This window comes from Manacus candei, unplaced genomic scaffold (assembly GCF_025592945.1).
Source record: "Manacus candei isolate 608988 ecotype Guabito, Panama unplaced genomic scaffold, ASM2559294v1 h1tg000017l, whole genome shotgun sequence".
Taxonomy (NCBI): Eukaryota; Metazoa; Chordata; class Aves; order Passeriformes; family Pipridae; genus Manacus; species Manacus candei.
Genome location: NW_026138065.1, coordinates 26,063,070 through 26,076,845, shown reverse-complemented (window position 1 = coordinate 26,076,845; position 13,776 = coordinate 26,063,070). Strand labels below are relative to the sequence as shown.

Here is a 13,776-nt window from a genome sequence, read left to right as displayed (position 1 = left end):
TACCCTTTCAGCAAATGCAAAACAACTGCACTGTTCAGTGTGACGTTATTCCTAAACACAGTTTGTCTCTCAGGAAGGGAAATGTTTGCCAAGAGCTGAATGCTGTTGCCCCAGCATGGTATACAGAAGCTCTGTGCTCACGTGAACAAGTGCATACCAGTCTCACCTAGTAGTGCTTACTGGAAAAGTGACCTGTAATCCTTGAGTTATTCTGCCTTCTTTGCAAGTTCTCTGGACATACTGACCCTGAATCTTCAGTTTCAGAATTTGCTTTTTAAAAAACTGATAAAGGAATTAGATGAGGTGAGCTTCAGAGCAAAGTATAAACTTTAACATAAGCATTTAACATCTCAAACAATTCTACTGTTTTTACAGCTGCAAGGTCTAGATGCAAAGGAGGAAAACCAAACCACGTCTATCAGACCTCAAAACAACAAGGAAAGTTACTGAAACAGTGTACACTTATAAACAGCTTGATGCAAAACTATTACTTCAGTGAACAGCAGAGTTAATCTTCTCAAAAGGTTAGGAATAACCTGACTAGTATTTTGAATTAAAGAGCGCTGGATCTTGCTCAACCAAGTCTTAAATGAAGTGGTTCATATGTTTACGATCTTGAAATAAAGGTAATACAATAACTTGTTTTCCTATTTCTCAGAGGTCCCTCCTAAGAGAGACCATTTATTCACTTACCTGCTCTTTACCTCTGGATGCATGAGCTGTCAGAATTTCTTATGTATTGAGGTTTAAGATCATACAACCTCTGCATTCCTGGGCTGTGTTAACTGAGTAGGATCAGCTGAGCCTGCTGCTATTACCTGACACTTGCCAGATGAGGGTACCTGCCTTACTAGCCTCAGGTAAGCCTCAACTCCACCAGCCTCTCCTTCACAAGCGGAGGAAAGGCAGAGAGACCTGTGCTCAGGAGACTAACAGAAGAATTAGAACAAAAGAAAATAAGAAAACAAGTAAATTACCAGGGATTTTCATGGCCAGACTGATGTTTTCTGACTCTTGGTAAACTTGTCACTATCACAGCACTAGTGACACAGCTGCAATGGAAAGATGAAGGCATAAACAGGCCACAAGTTTAGCCTTGCCAAGGCTAGTTCCAAGCCTTTGAGCAAACAACAGCAACGAGGAGACTTGGGAGCTGCTTCATTTGCTCAGCTCCTGTTTATCCCACGGAACAGAACGCGGTTCACCTGGCTATTCAGTACCACACCAGAAGAAGAAAGAACCACAGGGCAGGAGGCCACCACACAAGCACTTGTTTATTGACATCGGGAAGTCGTACAGGTACAGGCTTTGTACAAAAACCTAAGGAAGTAAATTTCCTAGCTTGACTCCAATAGTTTAAAACTGTGCGTCTGGTTTTAACTGTGTGACATTTCAGCTACTAAAGCTGGAACTGCTCATGAGAGACGACATGTTCATCTGCCTTGCCATAAGTTCTGCGTTACAGGGAAGTAGAGACAGATGAGGTTCTTGGTTAGGAGTCCAGCAAGCAGTTGGTATCAGCTGTAGCTTATCTAACTTGCCCTCAGGAAAGCTGATATCTACCAGACAGTGAAGAATCCCACTAACTGTGCTCAGATATAGCTCTGTTGGATACATGTTTGACTCCCAGAACTGAGACGGGTTGTGAGAGTGTGTACGTGTGTGTGTTTAAAAGAGACTGGCACTCAATTCTCGGATTTTTAAAATATTTCCTATGTTTAGCCTGCAAGCCAAAAAGAGGCAGAAAGCATAAAACTTCATCCTACTTACACACACACCCCTTGCATTAAATCAATGTCAGTAAAATCCAGGAGGGTTCTTAGACTGCCACCACTTGATTTACAAAAATGGGGGGGAGGTGCTGAATGTGTCTGTGGTAGGGAACACCTTAGTATTTCAATCTATAATTCACAGTATGAAATCTACTTGAATTCCACCTCAGCTTGAAAGGGGGAAGTTTTTTAAAAAACAATTTGTGGAGAATTACAAATAGGTTTCAATATCAAATTCTGCTCTTGTCCTCCTTCCCCTGCTTGTTGTAAAACCCAATCAATATGCAGCCACCATCACAACGTTAAAAATGCATTCAAGGTAGTCAGCTGGTGCCTTGAAACAGCACAGAAGCACTCAAAGAGTTTCCTGCAAGCTGCGGGCTGTACTGGCAGTCAGTGTAGGACAGACACAGCATGAAAGAACAGCTTTGTCCTCGTGAAACACACACTTGGCTTCCAGGGCACAGGCTGCTGCATCTCAAGAGGATGGAGAGCTGGGGTGCAACACTTGGGAGGCTACAACGCTCTCTGCAAGGCTCAGCTGTGCCTGGTCCTCAGAACAGGGCATGTTAGTTCATTCCTACTACTCCTCTGCCTTCTTGCCCCTACTGCTCCAATATTTGCTATATGCCTCTTGGAACATGTTTTTGCAGGGAATTTTGGCCTTCAGTTTGGTGCAGATCAGGAAAGAGCCCCCCATCTTCCGATGCAGAGAGTAGGTCTCCTCTGGTGGGGGGACAAGCCGATGCTTCAGCATGACTGGGATTAAACCGTGGATCTTTTCAGTGGTGCTTTGGTTGCCGAAATCAAAAGGTTCATCAGATGCAAAAGCCTCTCCCAGGATGAGGACAGCATTTAAGTGGGCATCTTCCATTTCCTGCCCAAAAGGAAAGAGGCATAAATAACATCATTAACCACCAGGGAGGAAAAGAAATGGTAATGCTATCAGCAGCAGCTCAGAGAGATAACTAGCCATGCCTATGACAAAGGTAACCTCCAGCCCCCACTTTGGAGCAGTTAAACCTTCCAGGAGACCATCCACCCAGCCATGAAATTTCTGGGGCTGTCATCACCTGCAGAGTCTTGCTGGGGAAGAAAAGGAAGGACAGTGGGTCTGGGGCTAGCTGTATCCTCATTACTCTTCTTGCTCCCAAAAGGAAGTGAGACCAAAAGCCAAATCATTTTTATCCTCTTTCATCCTTATCAGTGGGGCTTTTGGACTGACATTGGCTTTTACCATATCAAGAAATCTGGGGAAGTTCACAGACCCACAACAACCTTATCTGTGGCCAATGCTAACATCAGATCCTTCTGCTCCATACCTTGATTTCATAGCCAGTGAGGAATTTCATTTCAATGGACTTCTTCAGTACTCTCTCTCTGTTCATGTCAGCAGCTGCCTTGATTACCTGAATAGGAGGAAAATACTTTCAGGAGAACTAGGACATGACTGAAAAACATTCTGAGTACAGGATTACTACACAGGCCACAGGTACACATTAACACATGCTGCCTACTTGCTTCCTTACCTCTGCCCTCATCTTCAGGGGTCTCTGCATGTTGGCCAGGTTAAGAGCTACTGGCAAAAAGATACAGCTGATGGCTCTTCCCAGTAGGGCTACACAGAGCCCAGAGAACGTAAGGGACAGCAAAAAAGCTTCACAAATCAGTCAGCCCTTTCCCCAGTGAAATAGCAGAGCCAACTGTGAGATGCTTTAGGTGACAGCTGTGGGCTGCAGCAGGTCAAGACAATTGTCAAGTGCAGAATGTGGTGATCACAAAGGAAGCACGTATGACTTCACATCAGTACGTGTCTGTAAGCAAGCTAGAAATCACAGGAAGGGGCAGGCAGCAGAACAAGCAATCCCTGCAAAGCCTCATATAAAAATCACAGAATTCTGAGTGCTCTGATACACCCTGCTGCCTGGGTCTCACAGTAAGCAACGCTGCAGTTCATGTTTGTCATGCAATGTGAACACCCAAACCCAGAGGGCCAGCAGCTTGCAGCAGATATGCAGACAGCAATGCTAAAGGATGAAAGAGGAACCGAGATCTCTCTCTTGCCTCCAGCCCTGTTCTCTCCACACCCAAAGTGTATCTCCACATACAAAGTGATACAGCTAACAGATAAAAGTATTTGCAAAATCAGGTGCAGCACTCTAAGACACAGTGCAAGTCCTCACCTCTATGTAAACATCTGTGAACTTCTTATCAAACCCTCGTGTTGCTCCAAAGTCCAGCAGGGCCACCTGCAAATGGAGAAACCCATCATACCAGTCAACCACTGTTGTAGAGCCTGATCTTTAGAATGTTCCTGATGTCTTCAGGAGACTCAGCTGGCTCTCCCAGCCAGCTTTCCCAGTACTCTGCAGCTCAGCTGCCCCGACTCCATTATTCCCTGACTGCAGCCCGGACAGCTGCACTAGCACGTGGCCAAGGAATGGGCAATGCCCATGGAAAAGGCAATGCCCACACTGTCACACCTGCTCTGCTGGTAACTCCACTCAGGCTTTCTGTCCAGGGACAGAGCAGCACAGAAGCTTTTCCCAGCACTTTCCAACACAGACCTCAGGAATGAACAAGCAATTCCTTCTGCCCTGCAGGGCACAGAGGCAGCCAAACCAACAAGCAGGACATCTGCAATTGCTACCCTTCCAGCACAGCACAAGACAAGAGCATTCAACTAAATAGTCCTGGGCTCAGGTGTGTCCTGGTAGAGTGCTGCCAGCTGCAACTTCTCACTGGCCACCTTCAAAACAAACCCTGAGGCTAAGGAAGTAGCTGTGATGGGAGCTAAGGCCAAAGACAGGCAGCCAAGGTTACACCTACCCAGACCAAGCCACGGCAAGTGGCAAAGGGCAGGTTTCCCTGTCTGCCTCAAGGACAGGAATCTAAGAGAATATCAATAAGGGCTCATTAAACTCTGGGAATGGAGAATAATCAAAAGCTGGTGAAAAAGCCCTTGTACAGGCAGAACTGCAGCTGCTTGGGCTTACCTTGTGCAACTGTGGGTCATAGAAGAAGTTGGACCAGTTTGGGTCAGTCTGCATGTACCGGAACTCAAACAGCTCCCGCAGACACAGGACCAGGATGTTGTGACAGATCTTGAAAAACAAGGAAAGAAAGAAACCAGTCAGAAGGGCAGCAAGCCCTTCTTACATATATAACTTGCAACAGGGATCACATCACCACATGAGCAGGAACAATCTGCTCTATGCTGCAGAACTCCTGCAGAGTGCTGAAGGAGCACCTCTCAGCAACTCCCAGCCCACAGGATATCCTTAGCAGCCAGCACAGATGCCATGCAAGTTTCACATCAGCTTGAGCTGTAGTTTGTATCAGCCCCTGGATGTGCCTCCAAAGAAGCTGGTACCCTGTAGCTGGCAGCTGAGAACAGCAGCCTCCAGTACTGATCCAACTGCACGTGTCCTGGTCCTGCCTTTTAACTTCTCGGCATTGACTGTGCACTTGGGTGTTGCAAGAATGGGAATCTTGCATGATATACAGACCCACCATGTACTCCTCAGCCAGGTCTTCTCCTGGGCTCGGCACTGACCCAGCTCAAGGGAGGAGCAAGCAAACCTACACCTCGGGATTGACGGGCATGGGGAAGCAAGAGTAGCAGTCCTTCAGGAGCCCACTGCTGAATTACATACTACAGCAAGCTTTTATGGACAATAGTTATGCTGGATCCTGCTCAGCAGAATTGCCAGCCTCATTCTGCCCTTCTTCAGCTTCTGCAAAGCTGAGTGAAACATATTCTAGAGGGAAGGAGGAGAGCACCAAATACCAGCCAGACCCTGCTCCAGGACACTGCCATTTGGGTCAGAAGGCAGAGGGTCAGCCAGGCCAGTAGCTTATAGGAAAGAGGGGCTGGTCCTGCAGCAACACCCCCCCCTCACAGCCTTTTAAAATCAGTCCTGGTGATACAGCTCATCGGAGGGGACAGTCCCAAAGAACAGGCAGTCACCTCAAATCTAATGGGACACAGATCTGTTTATCTAGACGAACATACTCCGCCCTCTTCCCCACTGACCTGCTAACAGCTGACAGCTCACACAAAGAAACACACACACACACACCCCAAATACCAGAACAGTTATTTCTGCTACTAGAACAGCTGCTTGTCCCACAGCCCTCCAATCCCTTGCTATATTTCAGCACCAACGCCTACTCATCCCCACATCCCTGCTCCTGTTTACTGAGAGGTACTTTTCCAGCAGCCCTGTGCAGCACAGGTCAGTCCCACAGGAGGAGATGACACCCAACTGCTTGCACTGAGATGATTCTGCACTCCTGCCCAAAAGAGCAGCTGCACAAGACCCCTTTCCCCTTGGTGACAATCCTTCCCAAACTTAAAGTCATCAGAAACAGGGCATCATGCAGCTAAGCTACCTCCCCTTCAGCTGGCCCTTGCCATTCACCCCCTCCAATCCCTCCCTGCTGAATGCTGGTGCCTGCAAGGCCCAGATCAGCTTGGAGAGACCCCATTGTCACTGCCACACTTCCTAAAAAGAAGTCTTCCTAGAGGCTCCAGACAGTCCCTGACTCTGGCCCTGCTTTGTCCTGCTCAGGGTTTGCCCTGCCACGAAGCGTCCCCTGGTTTGCCAGTCCCCAGGCAGGCCAAGCTCACTGCTCTGAGCGAGGGCAAAAGCACAACCTGCCCACATTACCTCATTTCGAATCTCCTGGCTCAGCCCTACAGCTTGATCCAAGGGAAAGCCAGATACCAGCTCTGTGGTCAGGACGTGCTTGCTGCACAGCTCGTCTATTACTCTTGGGACATAGAAGAAGGGGTCATCCTTCAGCAGCTCCCTAGGGATAGACGAAGGAGAAGAAATGGTTAGGAGCCCTGATAGCAGACAGATCCCTCAGCAACACCTCACACAGCCCTTCACCAGCCTCTCCCCACACTCTTGATGGGGCTGCCAGGATATGTTTTCCTCAGCAGTTACAGTAGGGATTAAGTCAGCAGAAAACATGCCACTGACTTGCAGCTGCTGCCAGCTCCTGAGGTCATGTCTCCTGCCAGAGCAGTGATATTAGGAGGGCTCCAGGCTGGTACATCAAGGGGCACTGGGCTCTTTTGCTCACCCCACTTGGCTTCAGGGCCAGACTACACACATGGAATAAATGGGCTTTGCCAAGGGGAACAATGCCACAGGGGCAGTTCTGCAGCAGGACAGGAAGGGTGCCCAGCCTCCAGCAGCTCCCCATCATCCAGAGACCATGTAAAAACAATCCAGGCCCCACTGCTACAGCAAGCCAAGGGAGCAGGCAGTACTAATGGTAGTAGTTACTGTAAGAGAGCTGAACTGAAAAACCTCCTATTTTTTTCTAAAGGATGGGAGAAGTTCACAACAGGCTGGCATAAGTGCACACAGAACAGCACTGCAACCCGGCCTCAGGGGTTACTGCAGCACCTTCACATGTGGCAAAACAGACAGGCTTGCATTGGAGGAGAGAGGATATGCTATCACATTTCAGCTGACAAGGTAGTAATTCCAGGGGACAGCCCAGGCCACAAACACGCACCCTTCTCCTGAGCCACCAGGGCACGCATTCATCTCCCCACCATCCCTGAAGTTCAGCAACCCCTCCTACGTTTCTCACACACACAGACAGGTGGAGTTGAAGGCAATGGTGTGAACATACTGGAATTTCCTTGCACAGGCAGCTTCTCTCAGGTAGTCACACTCCAGGGCCAACTCTCTGCTCACGACTTCGATCAAGTGCTCAGGGAACAGACCTGAAGGTCAAACAAGCAGAAGAGAGCAGACTTAGAGAAAAGGACCCCCTCAGGCTACGCTTTCCAGAGCTGCACCTGAGGAGTAACTGCTATCCAGCCAGTTCTAAGCTGAAGAGTACAAGAAACCTGAAAGAGCCAAAGCATATTTCCATCTAACTACAGGTTCTGCAGTAATCCCAGGCCAAGGCTACACAGCTGATCCTAAGTCAAGGTATGTCCACACCACTGTCCTTGTGCAGAAGAGCTCCATCCTCCCCCAACTCCCACCCCACAGCCCAAGCTGTCCATTCGTGCTATTGGCATGGCTGTGCAGAGGCACACACCAAGGAGTAGAAGCACCCAAACACCAGCCTGGGCAAAAGCAACAAAAAAAGACTCAAATCCATATCTGCCTACAACTGGAAGCAGGCACTGCCAGGCAGAAACAGTCAGCATGACTAATACAGTGAACTGCAGCAGCAGCACGTAGCCAGGGCCTGAGTTGCCAAGTCCAGTCTTCTTACTCTCCAAGTTGGAAAACCAATCTACCTCTTGGGACAGACAGCTGGGGCTGCAGCAGCCTCTGTAGGGCCCTTCCCAGCCACCAGAGAGAACAGACTCCGATTTTGTCAGCACCCAGACTGATTTTAAAGCAGCATTTGTACAGTCCCAGTAAGATTTACAGCTGCTGCAGGCAGGTATTTGGAAAAAGGAGTAGTTAAGTCCTGCATTCCCTGTGGGAAAAGGGACTTATCCATGTGCTGGGACACTGAGCAAGTTCCAAGTCTGACAGTTCTCCACAACTGTGACTGGAAAGAATAGAGAACAACTAAGAAGAGTAGAGAATAGCAGGCATGGAGGGCTACAAGAAAACTGGAGAAGTATGAGTTCTACCAAACGTACTAGCAAATAACGGGGACAAAGCAAGACTACCTAACCTGAACAACTGCCTGTGCTTCATGGCTAGAAAGCCATCAAAAGTGAATATTCCCAGGCACATTATGCTTTGCCAAGAAACCCTATCGGTCCTTTGCTATAGAGAGCACACAGAGACAAGTGCACATTACTCTGGCAAGTATGTGCCCGTGTGGCTGGGAAAAACAACACAGGTGCACTCCCACCCCACCAAGTCGACACTGGATAAGGCACATGCCCAGCAAAGGCAGCAACAGCTCTGCAGCAGGAGAGGGGAGCAGAACATGGTTCCTCAAGTTGGCCCTGCACCCTCTGCCTAAATCCACTACCTCTCCTGCTTTCTGCAGGAAATCTGCTCCTGGGCAGACTTAGTAATTCTTAAGTCATTTCTCTCATTTCCTTGAGGCTGTTTCTGCCCTCCAGTCTTTGGAGACACACATGCAATGCACTGTTTGAAATGGGTTGGCAGAACTCAAACTGCACCAGTGGGAATACAGGGTCTGCCAGGCTCTGTGCCTTTTTACCTTCAGGGAGAATATTGCTCATGCTCAGCACAGCCATCAGGTTGTTAACATCACTGTTGATGCTCTGGGCAACTCCAGGGTACTGTGGGACAGAATGGGACAGAGAGGTGGTGAGACCAGATGACCTGGTTGTACAGGGCAAGATACACACATCTTCCAGCTGATCCACTGACCCCCACACCACAGCCACCTGCAGCCTGGCAAGGAGCCAGGGCAGACCTGAGCCACACATCTCTCCTCTAAAAGCTTATTTAGAGCCCAGCATCTGAACCAGGGGACAGAGAGACAGGCTAAGATGCAGCTCCTTGCAATCAGAATGGCTTGTTCAGATCCTCCTAGAGGAACTCTTCCAACACGTGACAGGTTCTCAGACACAAGGTCCCATGACAGCTACGGCAGTCGGGCATTTCCCTACCACAGCAACACCACTGACAGCCCCACTGTTCCATTCACAGCAGCAGGGCAGTGAGGCTGAGCCACTCCTGGCAAAAGTGCCTCCTCTGTTCTCACCTTATATGTCAAGAAGGAAATGAGCCTCCACTGATGGGAAGAGGAATGTCTGCTGATGCCAGAGGGTTCAGTTTCTGCTGCTGTTACCTTGGCCTAACTTCAGAGACTACTTTGGACACAAGTGGCTTGAGAAGACACCAGTACTCATTCATACTGTTTCTAAAGTCTCCCTGCTTTACAAAAAACCCACCAACTAGATGACCAACTTTGCCTCGGATATTGCTCAAGTCAGCAAGGGACCTCACTCTCTTGGATTATAAACCATACTGCACAAGGAGTTTTAGCTCTAGAACTTATTTTTGTTGGAAATAGCCACCTGAGGTTGCTGCCAGCTTTAGTGTGAGTGGGTGAATATCCTCCTGCATTGTCAGACTGCCACTGCTCAACAGTCAGTGCCTGCATGTGACTTAAAACTTCTTTAACCTTTGGGCTGTGGCCAGAAAGGGACATGAGGCATGCACACATCCCAGAAAGAGGACTGACCTATGGAGCAGGTAGGACCCTCACATACAGCACAAAAAGTACAAGCAGTCCCTCGCCACCATTATCGCCATGCTGCAGTGACACACCTATGAGATGTCTCCTGCTCATCTGGACTCAAGAGAGTGGCTTGAGCTGCAAAACCTTTCCTGTCTTTCCCATCTGCTTGCACCAGGTAAGGTATTGATGAACCTACATTTTCACTTGCACTAAAACATTTCTTATTTTGTTCAGCAGTACACAGGCATCTCCCCCGCGCTTCTATGGTCTCAAACAAGAGACAAGGCTGGTCTGTAAAGCCCACCTGGATTTTCATGGCAACTTCTTTCCCATTTTTCAAGCGTGCCAGGTGAACCTGACCAATTGAAGCAGCAGCAAAGGGACGTTCTTCAAAGGACTCCAGTTTATCCCTCCAGTTGGGGCCAAGATCGTTGTTCAGAGTTTTCTACAAATAAAAAAAAGCATCAGGATATGGGAAGCAAAACTTTAAGACTTTCACTATTGGAAATCACGTTCCTCTAAAGTGACTCACACAGCCTACAGTAGTTCTGAGTACCTATACCCTGCTTCCTACATCATCTTCCCTGCCTCAGCGCTGCACACTAAGGCAAGGAAGTGGTCTAGCCAGCAATGCTTCCCCAGCACTAAACAGATGCCAATCAGATCTCTGGCATAAAGGACAGAGATCTTGAACACAAACACCACTGCCTTAGCAATACAAACATCCCCTTTTTGGTGCCACTTGTTATCTTCCAGCAAATGAGCAAGGAGTTAGCTATTTCTCCTCTATCGTCATGCTGCCAAGCTGAACAGAAGCAATCCAGGCATGCAAGAATAACTCTCTAAGGCAATATTGACAATTAAACATCACAGCCTGCTTTAACAGCTTTTTTGCTACCTTGCCAGACTGCCATATTTAAGTTCTAGCACTGCTCAGTGTCTTTCAGAAGATAAGTAGTGCTGGCAATTCCTTTTGCAGCACCCTTCACATCTTAATTTAGAGAGGGAAGTAGAGAAAGAACATGTACATTGGGAAAAGCAACTTGGTTTGCTTCATTCTGGCTCTTCTTGATGGTGGGTTACACTTAAGCAAAACAGTAAGGATAAAGTTGCTGTTAATTTTCCATCAGACTACAGCTTGTAAGTCTGTTTCTAAAATGGGATGTAGGCATTTGCAGACACTGGCTTAACACCCATTAGAAAGACAAGACAAAACCGAAGAGGAGGCTACACTCACCAAGACCCTATAATCATATTTGTGTGCAACATCCTGTTCCATCAGAATTAGTCTCAGGACATAAACTCCCACATTTTTCCCCTCTGCCTAGAGCTGAGCTTCAATGTTTTGGAGAGAAAAGGCAACACGTAATTGAGAGAAGGAATCAGGTGCTAGCCACAACTGAAAATATGCAACATTATTGAAAGAATACTCTTACCACCTCTCTTTCTAGGGTATGTCATGGGTGACATTTATTCTGTCATTGTCCCTTCTCCCCTGATAAGCAGTAAGGAATATTCCTCACCATCATCTGCTTTATTGGCATGAAGTCAGCACTCTGACGTACACGCTCGAAAATCCTCTGGAGATGGGGGTTGATGAAGGCATCATCTGCCAAGGGAAAAGCACACCCAGTCAGTGCAGGCATTGCATTCTCCAGCTCTTCAGCACACAAAGAAACATGCACCTGCATTTGGACAAGTCCGGCTGTCCTGCCCCCAAGCACACCCTAGTGAAGGTTTTGGAAGTAATTCTAGTTCAGAAACTCTCCATACCCAGAAATACCCAGAAACAGCACCTGAGGTGCTCCTCCTAAGGCATCACACCTTTAGAAATGAGCTAAACAAGTCTGTGCACAAGTAGCAAAAAAAGAAAAAAGCTCCTCCTTCCTTTTCACTCTTTCAAAAAAGAGCGTATTACCCAAATTATTACCCAATATTATGTATTACCCAAACAACTCCTAAGCCACTGTCCTGCTGCAGCAGGAGAGAGTTTTTGTGCATTCCCTCATACTCAAAGTATGAATATTCTAGAAAACATACTGAGAAACTTTTTATGTTTTGAAATCAAGCCTTCTTAGTCTAGCGGCACTGCCAAGAGCAGTGGGCAGTTCTGCACAGCACAGAGGCTTTTGGGGTAGTGGAGGTTGCACAAACCCGAGAGCAGAGTGCTCTGCACAAGCCTCTGTCACCCACCAGCCCATCTTTTTGCTGGCAGCAGTACAGCATTCAGGTCTAGGAGAGGCTACTGCGTCATGGAAACACAGATCACAGATGGAATCCCCTGGAGAGTCATCCCAACACCCCAAGGTTCCTGATGTGGTTTAATCCAGTTCATTTTAAGGGGGCAGCAGCTTCTCCAGAAAGCTGTGCAGCGGCAAAACACCAGTTACGCAAGTACTGAACTCTTGGAGAGATCAGGATTCAGCATCTGCTACTGTAAACAACTACCCAAATGAAGAGCAGCTACAAGTGGGCAGAAGAAAACATAGCCAACCCAAAAATTTTAAGTGTGAGAAGGAGCAAATATTTTCACTCTTAAGAAAGAGGAGGGGTAGGAGCATCTTGAAAGATTAGTCCTCTGCTTGAGCACAGGCTTCTACAACAGCTCAGAAAAAAACTACCCATTCCAGAAAACTTTTCATTTCATAAAGGATTATGGAGGAATTAAGATTTATCTGCCGCTCTCCCACCACTGGAAGAGTCCAGCAACTGGCCTTAATCCTGAGAACTCAACGTGCACATTGGGTTTGTGACATTCAAATAAAACTCTATCAATCCTCTCCATTTACAGATGCATGAACAACCATAAGTCTATCCCAGGAAACAAGAAACAAACAGTGACCTTAAGAGTACTGTCCTGGGAATAGGAGTGGAAAGGAATGGATAGAAAAAGATACATAATGCAGACACATCACATTAACACTCAGCACTGTTTCGAAATTCCCACTGAAGCCACAGCAGCATTCAAAAGTACTAAAAAACCCCTACAGTGGAACCAACAGAGGCTTTTAAGATGAGCTCCTGTTCCATCACTGCAAGTCAGAGATCAGCAGGCTTTGCAGGAACAGTGAGTAAAGCTCCTGTTGTGACGCTATAAACCCCCAAGGAGGTGAGACACAGCATTTGCGTGTGCATTCCAAACACCAAAAGAAACACCTGCTCTGTCATTGATGGTGCATCACTGCCAAGCCTCTGAACACTATGAAAACTGTTCTCAGGGGTATGGGAAAGTATTAACTGTCATGCTGTAACCTGCATGTAACCTGCATGTCCGAGGATGACTGGGCAGAAAGAGAATGGACCTCACTAAGAGTGACTCAGGCTCCCAAAAGCTGTTTGTATTGAGGTATCAGGGCCTGCAACAAGCATTTAGGATCAACATCTGTTATTTTGCTTATTGCTGACATCCAAAAACCTCACATGGGACTTCAACCCCTAGTTTGAGAAGGTACCCTTAACTGGGGCTGCTTGACCAGCACCACTTTGTTCACGAGCACAACACCAAACAGCCAAGAAACCTGCAAGTCCAGGTTGACTGTACAGAAACTCGGCAGCAATGTCAAAAAATCAGTCGTGCTGCGGAAGCAACTCTGACAAACCAAGGCTTACAACACGCTGATGAATAAGGTTCTACGTCTTTGTGGTAAACTGATGAGGCCTTACTGGAACGAAACACGAAGCAAGAGTCAAGGCAGGGCACTCTCAGCTGGTAAATGCAGCTGCCTTTCCAACATCTCCCAGAGCATACACACCAGACAGGATGATCTGGGGCCTTCGGTATCTTTGCTGTTCATGACGTTCAGGGATGTGGGTCCCTAACAAATCCACTGACTCCCACAAGCAAACA

At 47.5% G+C, this 13,776-nt stretch overlaps 1 protein-coding gene across 2 annotated transcripts in view; it reads right to left on the bottom strand.

The window, feature by feature from the left end:
- Window positions 1-1,248: 1,248 nt before the first annotated feature.
- The window catches only part of COQ8A (coenzyme Q8A), a 43,934-nt gene continuing 31,406 nt past the window's right edge, over window positions 1,249-13,776 (bottom strand). For both annotated transcript variants that reach the window (XM_051783404.1, XM_051783402.1), the window contains 9 exons: window positions 11,453-11,538; window positions 10,234-10,374; window positions 8,940-9,021; window positions 7,428-7,521; window positions 6,446-6,587; window positions 4,769-4,876; window positions 3,956-4,021; window positions 3,095-3,181; window positions 1,249-2,649 (listed from right to left, as the gene is read on the bottom strand). In XM_051783404.1, the coding sequence (XP_051639364.1) occupies window positions 2,356-2,649; window positions 3,095-3,181; window positions 3,956-4,021; window positions 4,769-4,876; window positions 6,446-6,587; window positions 7,428-7,521; window positions 8,940-9,021; window positions 10,234-10,374; window positions 11,453-11,538 (1,100 nt within the window). In that variant the 3' untranslated portion in view covers window positions 1,249-2,355. The remainder of the gene's footprint in view (window positions 2,650-3,094; window positions 3,182-3,955; window positions 4,022-4,768; window positions 4,877-6,445; window positions 6,588-7,427; window positions 7,522-8,939; window positions 9,022-10,233; window positions 10,375-11,452; window positions 11,539-13,776) is intronic.